Source organism: Equus przewalskii, chromosome 19 (genome assembly GCF_037783145.1).
Source record: "Equus przewalskii isolate Varuska chromosome 19, EquPr2, whole genome shotgun sequence".
Taxonomy (NCBI): domain Eukaryota; kingdom Metazoa; phylum Chordata; class Mammalia; order Perissodactyla; family Equidae; genus Equus; species Equus przewalskii.
The window spans coordinates 45,413,269-45,437,801 of record NC_091849.1 but is presented as its reverse complement, the minus strand read 5'-3'; the positions used below and the strand labels follow the sequence as shown (position 1 = coordinate 45,437,801).

Genomic DNA, 24,533 nt, shown 5'->3' with positions numbered 1-24,533 from the left:
TTAATTTGTTTTTATGCCAGGGGTATGAATTCATAAACTAACTAGGACTATATTATTAAGCAGCCATATCTCTCTAGGAACAAAGGCTACAAAGTACAGATTAGATTTGTAATATAGATAGTATAACGCTTATGATCAGATAGAAAAGTTTTTGGAATAAGCTTCACCAACTTTAAAATAAATTTTTATCTGAAACCAGCAGGGCGTGTTAAAGTAAATATGCCTGGTCCTGATAGAAGATTTATTCCATGTTCTTCAGGCAGTTGCTTCTGTTAATTGGTTTCCAAGGAGTACAAAAAAACAAAAATGAAGCAAATTAAAACTGTGTCCTGATCGTTCTTAGAATTGGCAAGTTACAAGCTTGAATAGAATTTTAAGAGGTCGTTTAGTCCATTCCCTGCCTTTAGGTAAAACTGTCAAAAATGGCATCCAGATAGATTCCTTCTACATCCCAAGCTTTCTGCAACAAGCAAGGCTGTCAGTGTCTTGTTACTAAACTTATTACCAAGGGCAAATTTATAATGGAGCCTGAGGCCTTATTATAAATATTCTTCCTCTTCTGAGGTCAATTCTGTGGTTGATTTACGTTATCATTTACATTTACCACTTAACAGAATTCTTTTTAAACCTTTTTATTTATTAGTTCACGTTCCAAAAACACAATTGTGTCTGATATTAATAACAGGTTGGAAAAAATTACCAACAACACTGCAACTTTATATGTGAGGATTAGCTGTACAAGGTCATTTTTAGCCTAGAGAAATAAAGTTAAGCTTATTTATATAAGGCTGATTTGGAAAAAAGAATGCTTTCTTCCCACAGGAACGTTGGGAAAAGGCAGATTTAGAGAAGCATGCTTTCTTGGACTACTTCATGGCATTTGGAAGAGGGAGGTACCAGTGTCCTGGAAGGTCAGTGAGACAGCGGGGCCACATTTATCCAGAAAGTCTGCAGAAAGATGCTGGCTCGGGGGGAGAAAGCTGTGGCTTAGTCCCTCTTTTCTTTATTATCAAAGTTTAGAGAAATCCAGGAGACCAGCTTTTGTTTGGTTGGCCAGTTGTATTGTGTGATGTCTTTGCAGGAATGTCTAAAGTAGCTTCTGATAGGAGACCTCTTAAAAAATATCACAGTTGCAGCTGCCAGATGAAAACAGCACTTATGTTTAAAATGCTCAGCTTTCATATAATTTGAAGTGGTTTGAGTTCTACCTTTTTTAAAGATAAAGATAGAAATATAATACCTCTTTAACTACATTATTGTGGACATTTGCTGGGATTATAGAACATCTTTAGCTTGGAGCATCACAGCAGCTTACTAGATGGTTTTTGTTTATTGGATTATTTTGGATCTATAAAAATTTTCCTTTGGTACCTTTTATAATTAAATTAATCTGGCACCCAGGACTCCCCTTGGGTGTGATGCTCTGTTCTAGGGCAAGTGTACTTCATTTAATGAAAGATATTTAATGTTTATTCATTCAATCAGAAACTGTTTTTGAACATCTCACCTGTGCCGGGCCCTCTGCTAAGCATCAGAGATCGAGCACTGAGGACAATGGACATGGTCCCGTACTTCATAAAACTTACCGTCTACATTAAATAAGTCGCATTTCTTCACTGGTGATGATTCTGTGGGAGAAATGTTCATACCTGTTTGTAACAAAATCTCATTCAGTGAATGTCCAAGTCATTTAAAAATCTTATTTTGGAAAAATTGTAGCTTCTTAACTGAAGAAATCAATCGTCTTCATTATTTGAACAGTAATACCAATCCATCTTTGCAATTATGACTTACTCCACAGCATCCATTCTGCCCCTCCTTTGTTTTATGTTTTGTAGTATCAGTATGCTTTTAGTAATTTTCACCTCCCCCAAAATGGTTTTAATTAGTCTTAGCCAACCATGGGAATTCTATCTTCCTTTTTAGAATTTATTCTAGGAGTCTGAAGGTAAGCATATTAGTGCCTATAATTTCCCTGGAGACAACTGTTTGTCCAGGGGTAGGTAGTTGACCTAAACTGACCAATCAGACTGAAAGGACTTTTCTTCCACGGTTAGGAGAGAGGCTCATTCTGTCCTCTCCCACTGAATATGGACAAGAAAGCAGGTGGCCCCAGTTGTTACTCACAGTGAGTTCAAGCAGAATAAGCCTTATGATGGTGCAGAGTTTGTGGACAGCAGAGCAGAGATATGGAAAGAACCTGGGCCATGTGATGTCACTGTGTCAGTGAATCATTGGTTTTGAGGCACTCTTCTACATCCTGTTATGTTAGATTTTAAGTGTCATTATTTTTTAAGACAGTTTGAGTTGGACATTCCATTGTTTAGAGCTGAAGGCATGCTGCCATACCCACCAAAAAACTCCAAAGTTAAACATTGTAATTGAGTGTCAGATACTTTAGGGGCATAGGACAACAAACAAAAACAATAATAACAACAAAAACCCATCATGCTCATCCTGTCTCTCATATTACTTTGACTTCAGGGAACCAGTTTGTAAACCAGTAACACATTTATTATTTTTGTCTCCTATGAAAGTATCAATGTTCTAAGAGCAGCTCTTCTAAAAACAATAGATGTTCCTTTTTTCAGGTCCCTTTACATATGTTCCCAATAGCAGCTAAAGAGTTTATTATAACCATCTTTGAGCTAAGAGTTTTTTTTTTTTTAAGATTTTTTTATTTTTTCCTTTTTCTCCCCAACGCCCCCGGGTACATAGTTGTGTATTCTTTGTTGTGGGTTCTTCTAGTTGTGGCATGTGGGATGCTGCCTCAGAGTGGTCTGATGAGCAGTGCCATGTCCGCGCCCAGGATTCGAACCAACGAAACACTGGGCCGCCTGCAGCGGAGCGCGTGAACTTAACCACTCGGCCACGGGGCCAGCCCCTGAGCTAAGAGTATTTTAAACCAAGGACTGAAGTACTTTGCAGTGAAGCATGTAGTATGGGCCAATGGTCAAGGGTTAACTAATGACTGTTGTTTCTAGGAGGGGCTGTTATGACATTACTGTATCTTTTGATGCTGATAGACATTTGCTTGAGTTTGACAGTAAAGTTTACAATAGAAGGGAACCATGACATTTCAACTCCATCAATAGCATCTTATTTATACAGAAACTGTACATTTTTTAATGGACTGGGCTCTTACTATATGGAAGGCAGTGTCCTGGGGACTGCAGGAGCTTCGGGTTAGAGTAAGACATGTTCTCAGCCCTCAGGAGATGATATCTAGGAGAAGGCAAGGAGGATAACAAGTTCATAAATAAAGGCAAGGAATGCAGGATGAGAGATGCCTGAGCACCACACTGTAGAGATTTAAGAGAGAGGGTTCGTCTGGTGAGGGTGATCTTAGATTTCCTGGGGAAAGTGGCCTTTGAAGGGCTGAATGAACTTCCAGACTTAGGAAATAGAGTGAGCAAGAGGTCATTAAGTACAGGAGTATGTAGGTTAGGGGGTCATGGTTTTCCTGCTATTGGAACCAGATCACAGGTACTGGTGGGAAGTAAGACTGAAAAGGTACATTAGCCCAATTGGGAAGGCCCCTTAATACCTGGTTTAGGAGTTGGCTCGCAGCTCCCAAGGCACTAAGTGTGAAAAGGTGTAGGGTAGAGTGGATTCGAGTGGGGCATAATTTAGGTTATATGGTCATGCTAATATTCCATGTGAGACATATGGAGTAGTAAAATCTACCAGATATGGAAAATAATTAGAGGGAGGATTTGAGGAAGACTGTGGCTTTGAATCTAGGTAACTGGAAGAGATGGAGGCAATAGAGAAATCAGGAGTGGGACCAAGTTTGGGGACAAGATGTTGCTTTTCTTTGAAAACTTTTGAATTTGAAGTATAGCAAAATGTGTTCATATAACCAAAATCCATAAGTTAAACATGAATGTCGAATAAATATGACTTAATAAACATAAATCTCCTTAGTCTAGTTTTCTATTAACGTTCTATTTTTAAAAGTCTTTAATTTTTCTTTAGTTATTTAGTTATTTATTTTAAACAGCCAACTCATAAAACATTTTGTTTTTAAAGACAGACAAAACAGAAAATTGTTCAGGAAAGTGAATGACTTCATCTGGACAATGTATACCAAGATAGATCTTTGCACTAGAAATTTAATCCCACAAACCCTTAGTATAATCTCCAGAAAACTGCATCCATTCTTAGTTTGTATGCCAGGAGCCAACTTATTTTCTCATGCACCAAACACTCAGTGAGTCAGAGAAAGTTGCCTGAAAGTAGCTAACGATCCAAGATCGTCATGAACACAGTCTTGTGGCCTCACAGCTGTCACCTCTTGGAGTTCAGGCCACTGAGGCAGTATGAGAGCCCCTCTCACAACTAACACAGAAAGTTATGACAAATTTACTAAATAAGTACTCAGCGCTGCCATCAGCTGCCAACCAAAAATCAGAATGGAAGAACTGTGGTGCCTCTTCCAAACGGTGGGAGTTCTGAAAATACATTTGGAGGAGGAAGGCCTTGCTAGGCACTACGCTGTAACTGGGAAGCTCCTGGGGCCACACAGGAAGGGAACTCTTCCCGGTAATTCCATTGCTGGAGAAGTCTGGTAGTTTTGCAGAAAAACTGACAGGAGGAAGCAGCATGAACTACTAGACTTCTTCAGTAATGGTAGCATTCAAAATGAAGAGCCTCATTATAGTGGACATTCTCCTCTTCGACTATGAATTTAAATGGAGGAGTTGGACAGGGGCTCTCTAGTGTTGAGTGGGTCTCTGAGAGTTGATGATCTGAGCAGAAAAGGATGTGCTTGCTATACCACACCCTGGAATGTACACCAGAGCCAAGAGCCGTGAGTTTTTTTGGTTCCCATCCCTGCAAGAGCATGCCTGGTTAGCTGTATCATTGTGCTAATTGATATGGGTAAATTCCAGTGGAAAACAATAGCCCTGATCTGTGGCAAGATAACCCCGCTTACAAAGGCACGCTTGGATAAGAAGAGGGTGTAAGAAGACTAAGGTTGCAGTACTTGAGAAATGGAAACGAAACATAGATTCCTCGGAAATAGAAATGGTGATTTCTACTTGTTTGTACACACAAAGTCATAAACTTGTCTTGAATTACTAATGAAAATCAAACAGATATTGGAAAATTAATTCAAACGTAGGTCCAGCTGATAGTAGATTAGTAATATTATTATTCAACCTAACGAATATCTCTTGAGCACCTAGTATGAATGTGATTATTCTTGTATTCAATAAATATTTATCGAGTATATGCTACATGTCAGGGTAGGGATCTAGGAGTTACCTTGAAAAACAAAATAATGGATGAAGCCCCTTTCCTCAAGGACCTTATAGTCTAACTCAAGTCACTTTATTAAACAACAGGGAGATTCAAAGGCACATAAACACTCCTGAATAGCTTATAATGTGGTTGGGAGATTAGACATAGCAACATGAGAAACAAGCCCTGCTTAACAGCACCGGATGGCTCTTGAGAAATGCCAGATGACTCATATACATCATAACTGCCGTCAGCGTTCAGGGGAAGGGGCATTAGAAAAGGCTGTAGGAACGAGATGAGAATAATCAGTAAACAGCCTGGAAGAAAGCACACCTTCCCCAGGGGCAGTGATATCAAACTTTGAGGGGAGAAACAAATTAAGTGCTCAGAGGTATGTGACGTACCTGCATGCTACTGATAGCAAGGCAACCATATATTTAGTGTTTGTGAAGCTCTGGGCACAGTTGTTTCTATATGCTTATATTAAAGATAATGTCATTTTAATAATTGTGCTTTGTTCTGTAAAATACCCTTGCACAATCTTGTATTTGAGACGTACTGGAAGTAGCTTTTCTCCCTTTTATGCTTAGAAGTAGCTGATTGCTTTTGAGGAGTGAGCAAACTCACGTCCCCATGGATTTCATGAGAAGTTGCAAACTTGATTAATTCTGAGGAATTTGTTACATAAACAAATGCATCGCCTCAAATCTCGTTGTTCAGTAGAATTGAATGAACTGTATGTCCCTATATGATTGTTTCCTAACATTTTCACTATGGTGTGCACGTGTCCTGGAAGGTGCATAAAAATGGTTCGGAATGAGAGTGGGAAGGGTGGATATGGCTAATTCCAGGACTGAGCCAGGCTGCCGGAAACCTTTATTCAGTTTTAGCTGTGCTTCTCTCTTCTTTCTGCTTTGCTAAGAAGCAGTGACTCACTCAGAGGAGCACAGAAACCATACGCAAAATTGCGCTCATCTCTTTCCCAGCCATTTCATTTTGACTCTTCATTATAAGGCTAAGATTTGTCCGTCAAGAACAGAAGCAGCAATTCGAGAGTGATTTTTGATACGTAGGTCAAAGTGCTTCTAGAATAAAACATACTCATTTCTGAGCAAAAATTTCAGAAGGGACCTTCTTTTCCTTTTATTTACAAAATAGATCTTCAGCCCCTCCGTGGCACACAGAACAGCTGGGCAGGGTTTGTATCTGTGGAGAGAAGGGGCTCTTTGCACTGGCTATCTCCCACCCACTCCCCATTTTTTTTGGATGGATCTTCTCCCCTCCTCAAACTCAGTGACTGCTCTTGATTAAGTTAGGAGTCAGCTGTTCAGAGAGAGGAACTGAAGTTCCCAGGAACGAGGACTGGAATTAAAACTGTATCACTGTATTGCCCATAGGATTTTAATTCCCCATCACCTAATGCCTTCTCCTCCTTTTCTAAAAGCCCTAATTTAATGGAGATCCATGGGATTCTGGGGTGGTTATTCCACCGGCAGCTCTATAGGAGTGGAGCACTGTTCCCTAAGCCAGTCCACACATTCCATCCCTATCCCCTCCCCACCTTATTGCTGTAGGTGTTGGCATATGCTTTAAGCAGTACAATTAACTACAAGGGTTTCTGTTGAGACTTCTGGGTCAAAAATAATCATTCCCTCTAGGATGTGAGTAAGGAAAGCACTTGGCCCCAGAAACTGTTGTCAGCTATTTTGAGACTAAAGTAGATGATGTTAGGATGAAGTTGGTACATAGAGCGGGGCAGCAGAGGCCACCTGGCTCCATGGTAGCATCGCTGAGCTGCTGGAGTGATCTCTGCCTGAGGCCTGTTACCAGCTCCGGATTTTTCAGGCACATAAAGCAATGCATTCCCTTCAACAGAGAAACCAGTCTGATGTGGGTTTTCTGTCACTTGCAACCAAAAGCATCCTAAGTAATATAATTTCCATAAAAGCAAAAGTTTTCTTTCAAGATTTATTGAATTCCATGAAATAGTGTGTTAACATACACCCACCACACACAATAGCTTTCTAAACAGCTTGTGCTTTGTAAAGGGGCTGAGTTTCATTTACTTTGGGTATGTCACAACCAAAACAAAAGCAAATGTCACTTCTTGAATATTTCCTGGAAGGTCTGGAATTTAAAATATACCATGAGATCATTTCTATTTGGTGAATACTTAATGAAGTCAGTACTGTTCCTTTGCCCTTTTCTTGAAAGATACCAATTTCTAGCTCATACGTATGGGGGCTTCGCTTCTAGGAGGAGTAGCTGTAGAATCACCATTAGAACAATCCTGGCTGCAACTCTGAACAACAGTGACTTGAGACAATACCCCCCGACCAGGAGCCAGTTCTCATCTTCCCAACGAAACAGAAAACAGTATCTCCAATGAAGAAGGGCTGAGGTTCTCCAGTCCTTTCTTCTCTGCTTTCTCGCCTCCTTTCCCCCTTCTAAATATTTCCCGTTCTCTTCCCTTCTTCATGTGTTTTCTTCTTTTCCTTCTCTTCCAACTTACCCTTATCCCATTCTTCTCTTTCCATTTTATTCTGGGTTTTTCCTCTTGCTTAATATAAACATCGACCTCTTCACTTTACCAGCTACACCCCCACCATCATTCCCAGTCACAAGTTTGCTACCCTAGCCGTAGTGTTCATGTCTAGCTGAGATACTCTCTGTAATTATAATTTTGTATGGTAAAACTAAAAGGTTCGATAAACTAGATCTTTTAACATATTTTTTCCCGTTTCTCCTTGTCAAGTTTCTCTAGATCAGTGGTTCTTCAAGTATAATCCCCAGACCACCAGTAGTACCATTACCTGGAAGCTTGTAAAAAATGCCAACTCTTAGGCCCTTCCCCCGACCCACTGAATCAGAAACTTTGGAAGTGGGGCCCAGCCATCTGTGTTTTTACAAGCCCTCCAGGTGATTCTGATGCACGCTAAAGTTTGAGAACTGCTGGTCTGGATTATTTTTCCTCCTGCCACCAAATTGATTTTATTTTCCTACAAGATTTCTTCAGGGGCTGAAGTTGTGGGAAAGGTACTTTCCCTTTAACTCGAACAGCCATGCTTCAATGAAGGATGCCTGTGAAAGTATGTCTGCGCACTGCCTTCTCTGAATTCCAGGGCCAGATCATTCTCTTTTCATAAGCTGCAGCTGGTAGCAACTAGGAATATACTTCAGAGCCCCTGCTCCTGGCAACAGTGGCAGTTTTCCAGCCCAGGCTGGCACTGCCCACAGTGACTTCTAGTAGGAAAAAAGAGACAGATTTTCTTGTCAAAAGCAAGAGAGAGAGATTCAGTCTCAAAATCAAGACATCTAAAACTAAAATCATTAATTTCCCCTAATTCTTTCATTTTTTTTTTTTTTTTTTTAGCACTCTGTTGCTTTTCAGTGATCACCCTTCTCCCAGACGCTTACTCCTTCCTCTTCTTGGGCTCCCGTGTCCTTTCCCACCTCCTAAACCAGGTGTTTCTGCCTCAGCATCAGGTGACACCATAGTTTCCTAACCCTTCTCCTTCGTTCTAGTATCTCTTCTTTCAATCTGTCTTACTCGCTACGTACACATTAATTTTCCTTAAATAATCACCTCTGATTGTCTCTCTGTTATTAAGACTCTTGGTGCCTGTGGGCCAAACTCATTAGCCTAGAACTCCAGGCTCTACACCGTCTGACGCCAAGCGTACCTTTCTGAACACCTGGGAAGGCCTCCCCAGAGGGTTTATGGGCTGTCCCCTAGCTACAGTGTCCCTTCCTCCCCCTGCCTGTGCTTTCTGTGGGTCTGGAACGCCTTCACGCAACATGTCTACTTATTTAAAGCCTGTCCTCTGTCAAGGTCTAGCTCAAGTTTCGCCTCCACGTCAAGTTGGCGCTGATTGCTTGGGGTCCTGGTGCTCGCTTCAGACTCCAAGTTCCCACTTCCCTTGGTTTCCACCTTATCTGATCCTGTTACCTTTCCCATCTATCCATGTCCACTTCTAGCAATGTGAGGGTGGAGTCGGTGTTTGGTAGGACTTTTTGTTCTCAAGGCCTGTGTAGTGCTCCTTGAGTGTTTATCTACAAATCGGGAAAATGCACAGGCATTAAGTCTTTAAGGAATTTTCAACATGTTTACGTTTTAATGAGCTTTATTTGTAGATGTGTAATGTTTTTCTTGTAAGTGAAAAATCTGTTATAAATAGTATGCCTCATTATTTTCACTGTTTTGACATTAGAAGTATTAAGAAAACATTCCTAACATGAACATAACTCAATTTGCTTCTAAAGAGCTTCTGTACAAATACAGATTTATGAAGCCCATTTTTTTTTTTTTTACATAAAAAGCTTTTAATGTCTTGGATACATATATGTTGGTCTGGTCTCTGATGTTTTAGACATTGAACAAAACTCAGTAACATGGAAAGACTTGAAAACACAATTTATTTTTTGCCATTGCAAAAAATTTAACTTTATTTAGTGGATAATTGAGGTAATTCTGCCAGAACAGCCAAATATTTGGATTCAGAGAAAATAAGATTTTTAGCACATATTAGTTTATTATCTTTATTGTGAGTTCATCTTAGTTTTCCTCTAACTAGAATATAAAAATGTTTAGAACTGATAAGAAATATAAATATAATATTAATATTTACAGTATTTTAATAACTAATACTACTTTAATAACTAACCTAACTTAACACTCAAAAATAAAAGGAGAAAAATATTAAAATCTCATTAACGTATGGTATGAATTAGTCAAAAGCCTGAATTATAGTCTTACCTTAAGGGAAATGCAGTTTTAGGATTTTTAAGAACATCACAGGGACTAAAGTTAGACGAGGAAATGCTGCCTTACAGATTCTAGTGGAAAACTATTTTAATGAATTGATAAACATTATTTCCAATCAAAATGTACCTAGTATTTCTAAAATTGTTGAAGTTTATACTCTTAAATAGCTTGTGAACGTTGATCTTGCTTAGTTCCTCATTTGCGTGATAGAAGAAGTGTTGATTGAGGCCTCCTATGTGTAATAGTGCTTAAAGAAGCTTGGTTTTCAGACATAGGTATAATTTTTAATTAAATACAATTTATTCACTAGGTCTGCAGCACTTTCAGGATCAAAGTCCCAACACTGTCGAATGACACACTCAAGCCCTCCATGAACCAGCTCCTCCTGCTCTGTGCAGCTCCCTCTCTCGTCACCTCACCTTCTGCAAGGGAGGAAACAACTTGCAGGCCCCTGGCTCTTCCAAGGCCCCTTTTAATTCTGTGCCTTGGGACAAGTTATCCCTCTGCCTAGACTGCCCCCTTCACTGGGACAGCCCCACCCTGCCCACCACAATGCGTGTTGTCTTTATTGCTTGTTACACTGCCTCTCTTCTAGGGACTTGAAACGAAGAGTGCAGGGGTCCTTTACCCCCCGGCGCTGAGCTCAGAGAGATGCATTGGTCTCTAGCGAGCTAATGTTAGAGAAGGGCTAAAACCAGAGTTTTAAGAAAATAGCATCTGTTTGGATAGAGTGGAACCTATAAAACTGCTCTGTAATTCACAATTGCAAAATTAGCCAGTAATTTTTCTGGTGTTGCCAGGTAAACCTCGAATCCTGGCGTGTCTCTGCCTATTCTACTGAACACAGAATGTCAGCTTGGTTATCTGAAAGAGTGATCTCATGTAATTTACTTCTAGGAAGGGAGCAAAGTGCTGAGAATTGGTCCTTGTCTGTTAAGTGGGAACTTTGAGGTCTAATTTCACATGTTGGTACACCTTGCCACCTTTTCCGTTTGCTAAGGGGCTCTTTCTTCAGGGCCGTTGGGGATCTCACCTTCTTTTTGTTATTCTACCCCTCCAGCCACTTCTTCGCAGTCTTATTTGTTCCTCTTCCTCACCTTCAAATTTTGGAGTGTCCTTGGACTCTCTCCTCAGATTTCTGATTTTTTCTGTTTAAGGTACTCCCTAAGTGATCTCATCCTGTCCCGTGGCTTTAAAGAATTGTCTGAATAATGATGGCTCTGTGTTTCTGTCTTATGTCTCCCGTCCTCACTGAATCCCTCCTAAACACCAAGCTCATTTCCCCAGCTTCCACTCAACATCTCCACTGGGTGTCTCCAGGGCACTAGTCACAGCAAGCTTGACTTAGGTGAAATCTGAGCTCCAGATGACAACTCCTCAACCTGCTCTTCCTTCGATCTTCCCCATCGCTGAGGTGAATAGCAGCTGTATCCTCACATTTCCTCAGGTCAAAAACTTGGAGTCGTCTTTGACCCTGCATCTTTCGCATCTGTGATGCAACCCCCAGCCCATCCTCCAGAGCATACCCAGCCTCTAGCCATGGCTCATGACTGTTCCACCATCCTCGCCCGCGTCACCACCTTCTATTGTCTGGAAAATCGTAAAGGCTTCCTAATCAGTCTTCTAGCTTCCATCCACATCATCCTGGTATTTTATCCTCATAGTAGCAGCCAGAATGATCCTTTTTAAACTTAAGTCAAGTTTGCTCAAAACTATCCATAGTGGCTTCCCATGTCACGGAATAAAATGAAGCCTTTAACATGTCCCACGAGGCTCTCTATGTGCCTGGGGTATTTCTCTGACGTTACCCCTTTCTTTCAGCTACTGTTGCTGGAGTGTTCGTCTTCCTTATTGTTCCTCCTCCTCCTCCCTCTGGTCTTTTGCACCTTTTAATTCCTCTGCATGGAATACTGTACTCAGATATTCCTATGGCTTCCTGTTTTACTTTATTCTAGTATCTGCTAAAATGTTACCTCGTTAGAGAGGCCTTCCTTATCTAAAATATGTTAGCCGACACCTCCCTCACTCTCTTTCTTCTCACCTTGTCTTATTTGTTGTTCTACTGCTTATTCTCATACTTGATATATGCATTTCTTGTTTATTTATTTATTTTCTGCCTACTGCCTCCCTACTAGAATTTAAGCTTCGTGAGAGCATGAATGTTGTTTTCATTTATTGTTGTAACTTCAGCACTTGGAAGAGTATAAAACACATGAAGACAATAAATATTGGAATAAATGAATGAGTGGAGATCTTATTTTATTACAAGAACTCTTAGTGTATAACCTGTCAGTTCACCATTCCCGTAAATGTCACTCTCTTCCAGGGGCAGTGGGAGCAAAGGCAGGTGTCTTACATCCACACTCTAGTTGTTCTCTTAGACTTTGACTCTTGGTGTTCTGTGATCTTTGCTGCACTCCCAGCTCCTCACTGAAGATGGGATGCTGTCCTTTCACACGATCTCCAGCAGAGGGGTGGAAGTGAGGCTCTTCACACTTCCTGCCATTTTATCATCTCTATTCTTCACTATACCATAACACAAAACAATGTAAGCGCATCAGATTTAAACGAATTTTTGAGGTAAAAATTGCAGTGTAGACAGGGAAATATTAAAGTTGTACATAAAATATTTCTTTTCCCATCCTTCAGGGGACAAGTGTTTAAGTTGAGCACTTCATAGAAAGTCCCCTATTCCTAACTGTTTAATCCTGTACACGGGGCTGTGCTTGTTTCTTTTGCAAAATGACCACAGAGCAGCCATCCTCCTCTTAGTGTCATCCCTCCCCTGAGGAGTTCATCTCACCCCAGGATCCATCTCCCTTCCTGCATTAGAACATTTCTCGAAGTCTGAGTATAGGATAACACCAGGGGCTTTCAGCAGGACTGTCCACGGTTGTCCCTGGGACTTGAGTTCCTCAAAACATGCCATTGTGGGCACAGGTGTACCATATCCAGTTCCCTTAAGATCTGTCTAAATGTTAATTCTTCAAATTCTGTACTGAATGGTTGTCATTTCAGCATCTCTCTCTTTCTGTCTTTCACATATCTTCCCAAAGACAATCATCTTTTTTTCCTACAAGATGGTATAATCCAAGTCTTTTAAGAGGAAATTAAATATCTACCCCCAAGGTATTAAGACTGGCCTCTCTCACAGTAGAGTTAGTGCATTATTATAAAGACTATATTAGCTCCTTTTCTTCATACCTTGACAGTTTATTTTTTTCTTTCAGTACTTTAAAGATGTTGGTCCATTGTCTTCTGGCCTTCATGGTTTCTGATGAGAAGTCTATAACCATTTTAATGATGTTTTGCTTTATTTATTGTCTTTTTTTCTCTGACTGCTTTTAAGATTTTTTCTTTGTCACTGTTTTTTAGCAGTTTGATTATGATTTGCCTTGGCGTGGTTTTCTTTGTGTTTCTTCTGCTTGGGGTCCATTGAGCTTCTTGGATCTGTAAGTTATAGTTTTCACAAATTTGAAAATGTTTCACCTATTATTTCTTCAAATATTTTTCCTGCCCACCTATCTGCATCTCCAAATTACATGTATGTTAGACTGCTTGATATATTTCATAGACCACTGATACTCTGTTTACTTCTTATCTCTGTGTTTTTAATCTATGTACTTCATTTTGTATATTTTCCGTTGTTAAGTCCCATGGTCTTTTCTTTTGCAGTGTTTTATCTTCTATTAATCCAATCCAGTATATATATGTATATATATATATATATACACACATATATATAGCCAATCTTCCTCTACTTTATATGTGGGTCACCGTCACAGCGTGGCTGAGGAATGGTGTAGGTCCACACCTGGGATCTGAACCCGGAAACCCGGGCCACCAAAGCAGAACACACCAAACTTAACCACAATCCCACGGGGCCTGCCCCAATCCAGTATATTTTCATTTAAGATATTGTGTTTCTTGTTGCCAGAAGTTCAACTTGATATATTTTATATCTTCCTTTTCTTTCTTCATCATGCTTCTACCTTTTTGAACATGTGGAGTATATTTAATTAGCTGTTTCCAATTGCTGTCATTTCTGGGTCTGTTTCTTTTGAATGATTTTTCTCTTGCTTATGTGTCATATTTTCCTGTTTCTTCTAGGCCTGGTAATTTTTGAACAGATGTAAGATATGAATTTTAAGTGTCACAGATACTAGATTTATTGTATTCCTTTAGTTTTAGGCTTTACTATGGCATGTAGTTAGTTGCTAAGAAAAACAAGTTTTCAAAATCTGTTGTTAAGCTTTGTTAAGGTAAATCCAGAGTGGCATTTAGTTTAAGATAATATAATCCCCCTACTAAGGCAATACTTTTTTAGGGACTCTACTCAATGGTCCATGTGTTCTAAGATCTTTCCACTCTTGCTTGTGGAACACAGACTTCCACGTCTGTGTAACCTCTAGGCATTATTCACCTTATTGCTCTCTGGCTTTCTTTTCCTCCTTCCTTCTCCAGGGTCAGTAGTTTCCTCTCACATATACAGAGGTCACTATTCAGTCAAATACTCAAGGAGACCCCTGGAGCACTCTTGCTCTCTCTGTGAAACTCCCTCCTCTCTGATATTCTTCCCTGCAAGTTCTAGTCTCCTTAACTTGCCTGAACACTGATCTGTCTCCGTAATTCAGTGTGACTGTCAGGTCTGTGTGGGCTTCCCCTCCTTGCACTGTGGCCTGGAAACTGCCACAGGCAGTAAGCTGGGGAGCATAGGGCTCACCTCACTTCTTTCCTTTCTCTTGGGGATTTTCATTTTGCACTGAGGATCTTGTCCAGTTTTTGAGTTATTTAAGGCAAGAGGATAGCATTGATTTCTGTTACTTCATCATGGCCAAAAGTCTAAGTTTTACTTTGTTAGACATTTGACAAAACTTAGTTGTGAGAAATTCTGAACCTGCACACAAATTAGCAAAATTTCTTTTTCTTGGAATCACTGCTTAATTTTATCTGAATCAGTAAAGATTGGGTGTTTTCTATTTTTTAGACATTGATACTCTGTTGAAATAAATCGTCTTTAGCATTACAAGTAAGTAGAGTTAAATTTGCATCATAAATATTCATAAAGAATTGATGTGGTGTCTAAGCAAGTTATAACATTACCTAGAGTGCTCTGGATTTCATTTGAAATAAAATATAGTCAAGATGTTTCAAGTACCAGTGGGAAATAAATCTAATTATCTGATATGAGTTTCAGATTATTCATATTCATTCTTTACTCATTCAATCAGCAAACATTGAGGATTCAAAGATAAATAAGGCATAGCTCCTGCTTTCTGTAAGATTATAGTCTATAAGAGGAGACACTTATGCAAATGATTAACTTTAATATAGTAGGAGTGTAGGATAAAGACGTTTGTTAAGGGATGTGTAAAGTGCCATAGAAATACAGAGAAGACTGGAAGGGGCAGGAAATTGAATCTACTTTATGGGAGGCATCACCTTCCATCATCTGTTCTCTTATTCCGTTAACATTATTAGGCACCAGTAGTGTGCTATGCACTGTGCTAGGTCCAACAGTACAATTCCTCCTCTAGAGGAAAGATGGCTAATATGCAATTGCAATTCAGTGCCATCGATGCTGTGGCTGAGATGTGTACAGGGAGCTGCAGAAGTGGGGAGGAAGGGCACCTCAGCCCAGAAGCAAGGGATCAGGGACTGCCTCCAGAGGAGACTGAGCCTCAGACAGGGAAAGGGCTTGCAACAGAGCTCATCACCATTCAGGGAACGTCAGGTGTGTACATTGTGGCAAGAGCATGGGTGTCAAGGCAGAGCTATGGAGGAGGAGAGGTTGGGGAGATTGGTAAGGGGCGGATCTTCAAGGGCTGGCTGTGCTCTCCTATCGCATTTGGAAGGGAAGCTTTGACAAATTGTGCGTTTGTGTAAAATGAGGAAACAGTGATAGATTTATGTTTTAGAAAGTTCACTACAGCGGTACAGTGAAGAATAGAGTAGAAGGAAGTGAAGCTGGAAGCAGAGAGACCAATCTGGAAGCTGAGCTGATTCAGTAATCCAGACAGTAAATGAAGAACTACACTGAGAGAGAGGTGGAGGGACTGGAAATAAGGGGATAAGCAGAGGGATTGGGAAGTAGTTAAAAGACCAACAAAAGGACTTGGTGCCTAACTGGATGTGGAGGGTGACGGAGAGGACTGAGTCTACGATGACTTCCAGTTTTCTGACCTGTTGAACTAAGTGCGTTCAGTAAGAGCTATGACCCCTAAAAGGGTTTGCCTACATTGAGGAGAGCTCAAAACAACCCACTGGGATGCAAGAAAACATAACAGAATTCCATTTCCATTTTCTTAGTTTCTATTTGTCTGTGTCTTACAAAGTAGACAATAAACTAGTGCAGTAGTATGTGTGTACAACTTACAAATAAATGACTATCAATATATCATAGAGTATGCTCAGATGTCTTATTATTGGGGGTATGATCAAAAAACGTGGAGACATCTGAGTGAAGGATTACAAAAGGAAGAACAAATATGGTACTTATGCGGAATTTGAGGCGCCTGTAGAACATTTAGACAGTGATTTCCAGGAGGCGATAAACATCTAGATCAGACAAGACTTCCCAGAACTTTTCTGTGATCATGGAAATGTTCTAAACATGTACTGTCCAATATGGTAACCAATAGCCACATATGGCTATTGAGCACTTGAAGTATGGTTAATACAACTGAGGAATGGAAATTTTTCACTTTAACTTTATGTAAATTTGAATAGCCACATGTAGCTAATGGCTACCGCGTTAGAAAGAACAGATATGAAACAGGAGAGATGCCCTGGCTCTCATTTATCGAGTGCTTCTACTGGCTAAGCATTTTACATACATTTTTAAGCAATTTAATCACCCCAACTACCCCATGGAGTAGTATTATAAAATAAAAGAATAAGTTCTTTATTCCTTTCATAGTAAAAGTTTACGTTACAAAGAAGACCATATTTGCTTTGAAATGTGTGTACTTTGTAGATACTCTCTATTGGGAGATATTTATGCATCTTTGACAACCAAGTAAGAATTTTGTATTTTTCTTTCAGGTGGTTTGCTCTGTTAGAGATTCAAATATGTGTTATTTTAATATTTTATTATTATGACTGCAGTCTTCTAGACCCACTGCCAAAACACGTAAGTGTTTTCAGAATTTTGAATAGTGTGACTTTCAAATTTGATATAAACTCTAACCCCTTGGTCTTAATCACTAGGGATGAGCTGGCTGTTTTCTTCACTTAGGCCTGATCTTAACAGATGCCTTGCATTGAACCAGATTGAGAAGATAGTCCCTTAATTCCGGATCTAATCTGTGTGCCCCAATACCATAAGACCAGAACCCAAGAGCAGTGTTTCCACCACTTAGTATTAGGAGCTCCTCAATGAATTTACCAATTTTGACCCTTTTCCATGAGTCAAATAAACATGGCCTTGATGTTGACCTGTTCTCCTTAGAAAGGCATGTCTGTGGGTCCGAAAGTGAACCATCAGTATTGGAGGCAAGTCATAGCCCTTGCTCCGTTTGGAAAGCAACGGCATGGAAGAAAACTAAGCCAACAGTGCAAACAGTGAACAACAATGAAAAGGCCATGACCTTTTCCCGTCTCTGACCATTCAATATTCTACTCATTTAACTCCTCTGGGTTTCCGTAGATCTGTTCCCCTAGACCAGTGGCTCTCAAACTGATGGGAGCATGGAATGACCTGGGGGGGCTTGTTAGAACACGGAATTCTGGGCCCCACCCCTAGGGTTCCGGATCCAGGAGCCCTGGGGAGGGGCTCAAGAATTTGCACTTCTCACAAGTGTCGGGTGCTGCTGGTGCTCCTCCTCTGGGATGCCACTGTCCAAGGAAATAGGGAAAGTTCAATGTAATTCCAAGTGCTTGGAAGTTATTTTGAAAACTCTGGATATAAAGTGCTATTTAAACTGAGGGTAAAGCTCAGAAATTAAGCATTGTAATCTCAGGGCTATTGACAGCGTGTTGTGCTTTGAGTTACTCTAGATATAATAAGGCTATGGAGGGATAAATAACACTCTTGGGTGACATTTCACTAGAAATTCTAAGTGCGTAAGTGACACAGATGATATATTACTCACAAATATGCACACTTCAGCACTTTCCCTTGATTTATTTTGCACTCCTGTTTTGAGTAAGTAACTATCAGTGATGAAGAGCCCTAAAAATCCTACAGTGAAAGGGAATCAAAATGCCCTTCACAAAGGTTTGGAGCAAGTATAGCTTTGTTGTCAAAATGAAGATCCAGGCCAGGCTTTCACTCACCAAATACCAGTTCCTGGTCCACTGAGTTAGATGTCACAATTTTGCCTAGAACTGACTCAGCATCCAACTATTTTCCCACCAACAAGAGGACACAGGGGTGCCTTTTCAGATTAGGATGGCATTTGTCAAAACCATGTAATGCCTAACCCTAGACATCAGTAATTTTAATCAGTTCCTTGGGCAAGGTTTTGCCCAGCACTTTCTTCCTAGCTAAGAATTCCATTAGTTGTACTTATTATACTGTTCTATATACATCCTATTTCTGTTTTGACACTACTAAGAACATATTTTAAAGAAATGTTATCTCAGTTTGTAAAAAGTACAGCTCTAAGTGAATTCTTCTAATCTCAAAGGGAACTTCACTTCACAATTCTTATTCTAGAAAGAGAAAGATCAATTAAGATTATTTAATTATTGGACTTGTTTTAATAAGTTGTAAAATGAGGTGATCAAAACATGCAGGAAATGACCTTCAAATTACCAAGGTCTTGTAAGAGATGGGAGGGCTGGCTTCAGGGCACATTCTGAGCACTCTTTTGTCAAGAGCAGGGCGATCACTGGGCTTGGAAATCAGCTCCCCCAAAGGAATATACCTGTCATAGTAGTGTAAATCAAATGCCAGAATCTCCAATTTCAATTTTGCAACAGCCCAGTGTTTTATTTTACCTCAAATGGTCTTAATAAATTAATTTAATTTCAATTCTCTCCCATTAAGAACCAAACAATAAAGAAATATACAAAGCTCCCCAGGATCCAGGATTGGGCAGCAGTGTCCAGCTGCTGGCGATGGAGTATTCCATTGTGAACATTCTTAAGACTACCAACTTCAGTTACCTTGCAAAAGCAAGCCCATTTTTGCTAACACACTGGGGTTTTGTTTGGTTGGTTGGTTCATTTTTTTCTGTTTTGCCTTTTAGGGAATCATGGGTCCTTAGACAATCTCACAAAACCTGTGAATCTCCTTTCTAGAAAAGTATATATCTCTTCATACACTCATAGCTGTACAATTGTGGAATGCAATTTCAGGGAGTCCCTGGAAACCCTGCACCTCATTTCACCAACTCCTCTAAGAATCTCTTTGCTAAGGAGCCCATTCTGTGCCCTGTTGCATTCAAACTTGACAACAGACTGATGATCTAGATTGTACCGACAGCCTCTTTCCTTACTCCTCATCTTCCCCCAACCCTCAAGGTTGACAGCACAGTTGCTTTTCTTTTTCAGGCTCCTAAGCCTCAGTGATCCCTATGTATTATTTTCAATAAACTGACTTCCCTTCAACCCCGCACACATTCATCCCTTGCTTATAACTAGGACATATCAGAACATACCAGAATATTTGGAACCCATAAAATATCCTTCTGGAAATTTATTATCTTAGGTACACTGTAATAGTGGCTCACACCTCCAACGCCATGTTGTTTTTTAAACATCTATGGCATGTGGCGTAGAGGTCTCATCCAGTGATTACAAGTGAGGTGTCATAGCTTTGGGGACAGAAATATAGAAGAGCCTTATTTGTGGTATCCTCTTTAGTCAGACAAAGTGAAGAGTGGTTGGCAGGCCTGTAGCCATGGGGCATGTGAAACTGTGAAGAGATTGCTATTAAAATAAGAGATGTGCCTCCTGTTCTGTTCCTTGAATGGAAGGCTAGAACTGATGCTTGACAATGGGAGATGCATCAAGCAAACACTTCCAGTCTTTCAAACCTAAACTCTGTACCTTTTTGAGATATTACAATTGAATAAACCTTAGGTCTAAAACTGTTGGCTTATGTCTGTTAATTTCTATGTTTCTTCTGCATTTCTGCTTTTAGAGTCCTCTCCATTTGGTGGGTGTCCAGCAGCCAGAAGGACAATGCCGAATTGAATTTAAACGAAGAAAATGACATCTGCTGGGCCTAAGGAGGGCCAGGCCTTGTGGAGGAGTGACTGCCCCCAACCACCAGCTTGGCAGCATTTAGATCTGAGCTCTGCTAAAACACACTGCCTAACTTTGTTTTAGGATTTAGTTCAAGAAAACGTCCAAATGTTGTGTTTGTTATCTCAAGAGTAGACCAAGAATCTGACATCACTCTCACTGACGTAAAGACCCAAATACATGGTTTATAGAAAATGTTTAAATGAATTTAAAAAATGAGGCATTTCTTAAGAAGTTGGAATTTGTCTTCATGCATAACTGTACTAAAACTTTAAATAGAAATATGTCATTTGAATGAAAATCTTAGTACAGTAAATTCACTGTGAAGACAACATAATTAAATTTCTATTTTGAAAAAGACTGAAAGTCTTAGACTCTAAAGAAATATTAAGTAATGATTTCTGGAAAATTTCTATTTTTTTAATATGATTCTTAACTAGTAGTTGGAATTCTTAAGCTCTATTAATATAATTCTTTATTGTAAACATTTCTAATGCTAAAAGTCTGAATAAAATGAGAGCTTTCGGGGCTGGCCCCGTGGCCGAGTGGTTAAGTTCACGCGCTCCGCTGCAGGCGGCCCAGTGTTTCGTTGGTTCGAATCCTGGGTGCGGACATGGCACTGCTCATCAGACCACGCTGAGGCAGCGTCCCACATGCCACAACTGGAAGGACCCACAACGAAGAATACACAACTATGCACCGGGGGGCTTTGGGGAAAAAAAGGAAAAAAAAAAAAATGAGGGCTTCCTAGGACCTGTGCAGACAGGGAGCAGTTCTTACAGTTATTTCTATATTCAACTACGCCTAGGACAGCGCCTTCTCTATAAGGTATGTCAACCCAAATAATCCATAAAGAATCTATAAATCAAAATTGGGGTGAGTTTATTATGAGCCAACTCCGAGGACCATATAGCCTGGGAGAGTCCTTCCACAAAGGAATGGAGCACTCCAAAGAAGTGGGGGTGTGCAGAGTGGTTCTATAGCATCAAAGAGCATGTATCACATATGATTGGAATGTCCCTTTTACAATAGTCATTAGATTGCTTTGCTGGCAGAGCAATTCAGTGAACACAGAGGGTCAGTGTTCGCAAGGTGGGTGGTCGCAAGGTGAGCTCAGCAGGTCAGCAATCAATTCTTAGTTTAGGGGGAGATGCTTATCCTTAAGGAAATGCCAATGTAGGGGAAGTTACATCCTTATCTTTAGGGGCATTGTTCTTGTCTTTGGAACGTAGTAAATACTTAAAGCAGATATACAATGCATGCTCAACAGCCACGTCAGGCCCTTTTGGAAACAACAAGTTCAGGCCAAATTAGTTTTACACCAAATGGCTTCATCATATATTCTAATATCCTATTGCTTGTCATTTGTTTATCATAGGTTCAATACATGTATGATGATTGATGTATTGATTTGTAGTTTAGTTAAAATGAAAGCGCTCTTTGACTCAAGGTGTTTGTAATCCTAGTTTAGGAGATAATATTTTTGTGAATGTATAGAAACAAATAAAATGATGTGTCAAGGCAAATGACAACATTTGAATATATTACTTAAGATTTATGCCTGAAATATTTACTCTGAAATCCAGAAAAGAAATCCTGTGGTGTTCAGGGGAAACATATGACACTATTAACAGAGTCATCAGTGATGTCATGATTTGTCCTCTAATATTTAGTAAAATGCTGCTTGCCTCCTTTATTTCACAATAAGTAAGCTTGGTAGTACATGTTGTCCTCTGGATTATTTGCTCTCTTGTGCTAGAATTATCCCATGGGGTAGGTAATGATTGCTTAGTCATCTATTTCCTACCAATGAGCAGATGACTCCCTAGGAGACAATTAAGTACTTTAGAGTGCATTAGCTCTGCCAGACTAATAGAGTGATTTTGAAGCTTGGCTAGTAGCTTGTAGCTCAGCTTAGCAGGCTGAGGGGTCTGGAGACTGAAGGGACTAAGAAAGCAGTTTAGAAGTCTACAGCAGACCTGAGAGTTGCAGACCATAACCTGGCAGGTTCTGCTAAATCTGGCAGGTGTGTTCTCAGGTAAGGCGTGTCCTTCCAAACAGCTGAGGCCGGCAATGAAACACTGTATTTGCATATAATGTTCCTTTCAGCTGAATTTGCAGCCACTCAGAGCTAGTGTTTATTTACTTCTTCTTGCTTGATGAGGATGAATATTAGCTGACAAGTTTATGCACTTTAAAAAAGAATGCAGACTCAGGGGATATGACCTTTGAAATAATGAGTGGTAAGAGGAATATTCTTGGAGGTCCCATATTTTTATTTCCCTAGCCTGGGATTTTATTTTATGTATCTATCTATCTATCTATCTATCTATCTATCTATATGTGTTAACTTGCGTTTTCCAGAAAGCAGAGCCTGAGACAAGGGCTTGTGTGCAGTGCAGATAGTTTATTTGGGAGGTGCTCTCAGGCAGCAGAAATAATGGATGAGGGTCAATGTGCCAATATTAGAGTTATGTTTTCAAGGTAGGTGTTGGAGCAGTGGGGGCTTGATTTTTCTGGGACCACCTGAGAAGCATATGCACCACCTCCCAGAATTGTCCACCATAAGAGGTGGGAGCAGTTACCAGCTGGCTCCTGTTCTCGTTGATTAATGATTACCCCCGAGGACGTTAACCCTGCACTTCCCAGCTGCATTTGTGCAGGGGCCCAGCAGGTGTCCATAGCATCAGAGAAGCTCTAGATGAGTCTGAGCTTGCATAGAATTGTTCCCTGCAGCTGAAATGAGAGTTGAGCTGAGAGGATGTGATGTGGGGGCACCAGAGACATCGGATACACTCCGCTGCTCGCACCATTCAGGCCTGCTCCTGCTCCACGTTAATTCAGATCCGTCACCAAGTCTTCAAAGTGGTGACTGGCCGCAATCTCTACTAAGGATCTAAGACACGACATTAGGAAGCCACAGTCCCCACGGCTGCAACTGGCTCTGAAGCCATTTTGAATATTGGTCTCACTCCACACCCATTCTCAATTTCTCTCACCTTGAGGCAGCCCTTAAACTGATCTCAGTTGCTTGCCTGCTGAAATGAACCAGACCTCCTCCCTGAGGGATCTGAGCCCTAAGTAGCCTTGCTTTTTTCAAGCTGTGATTACTGCAATTTCCCATTCACATTATTACAGACACAAAAGCACCGAGAGGTACCGGAGTGAATCCTCTTCGTTTCAGAATACCTCTCTGTCTTTCCGTTGTGTACCAGCAACCTGACCTCCGGATGATAACCAGGGGCAGTTTCTCCACCAGAGTAGTAACTCCCTTCTCTGACTACTGACGTAGCAGCATGAAGAGCTGGTGGTAGTTGTAGCTTCAGGTTCAGTGGAAACCTTTCTGTGTCACTTGGGGGAATCATCCCCTGCTCCCGTGGGAACCAGGGCCTCTAATCCAGCAGAGCCTAAGATTTCACATAAAGGAAGCACATATTTTCAAGTGGTTCTCTGCAAGTAATTGTGAAAAAGGTCAATCATATTTCAACCTCTGTGTTCCCAGATCTGTGTATTCCAGGTACTGGGGACAGTGTTGGCCATTGGATTAAATGCACTGGATGCATAATGCATCCTGGAGAACAGAATTCCAACCCCATAGATATCATCCCTAAGAGAGAACCTCAGTTGCTTCCAAAGGATATGATTGTATCAATGGATCTCATCTTCTTGGCCCATTGTTGAACTTCTTTTGCCTCAGAACTCCTGTGTTCTAAGATGTTATGAAAGATTCCACGCTGGTGTGGCAGGCATTTTGTAAAACCTCTGATGGTGCTGCTGTTGTGTATGGCCTACAATTAAGACCCAATATCATGTGCTGTCTTGACATCTGAAACTGGGAGGGCCTTAAATGGTCTAACCACCAGCTCCCCTCCCCACTCTGCTCCCGTGGATAAGGTCCCCCAGCCAAACAGTCTTCCCTAGTAGGGGAACCAGGCACAGTTTCTGCTTGTTCCTCAGGAGCACGTCTCAGTTCTCTGCCAGCCCCTGGGATTATTCAAACAAGCTAATCGCATCCTCCAGTGGGAGCCGAGGGTCACTGTATCCTCTTGATATTACAAAGCCTGCCTCCCACAGCCCCTGCTTGTTTACTCCATTCCTGAGTGAAACTCCCATGTGGCCCTGGGTGACATGTGATGTCCTCCTCCCCAAAGCTGTGAGCCTATATGACTAATGAACTGCTGTTTAGCTCATCTGTCCGGAGTCAGGTGTAGTGAATTCGGCCATCCTCATAACTATAAGGTGCGGTTCCCTCCCTCATCTATGGGGTGAACAGGAGGTGATTCAGACAGCTGTTGACAGCAGCACTGAAGGCAGTGAAAGCAAGCAT

At 40.7% G+C, this 24,533-nt stretch overlaps 1 protein-coding gene across 4 annotated transcripts in view; it reads left to right on the top strand.

Annotated features, from left to right (window-relative positions):
• Positions 1-21,732, top strand: part of CYP39A1 (cytochrome P450 family 39 subfamily A member 1) — a 93,554-nt gene extending 71,822 nt beyond the window's left edge. For 2 of the 4 annotated variants that reach the window (XM_008542089.2, XM_070586174.1), the window contains 3 exons: positions 823-911; positions 17,057-17,144; positions 20,103-21,732. In XM_008542089.2, the coding sequence (XP_008540311.1) occupies positions 823-911; positions 17,057-17,144; positions 20,103-20,174 (249 nt within the window). In that variant the 3' untranslated portion in view covers positions 20,175-21,732. Of the gene's footprint in view, positions 1-822; positions 912-1,485; positions 3,919-17,056; positions 17,145-20,102 lie in introns of those variants that run through there. The other 2 variants (XM_070586176.1, XM_070586175.1) reach the window with 2 other exon arrangements.
• The last annotated feature ends 2,801 nt before the right edge of the window (positions 21,733-24,533 follow it).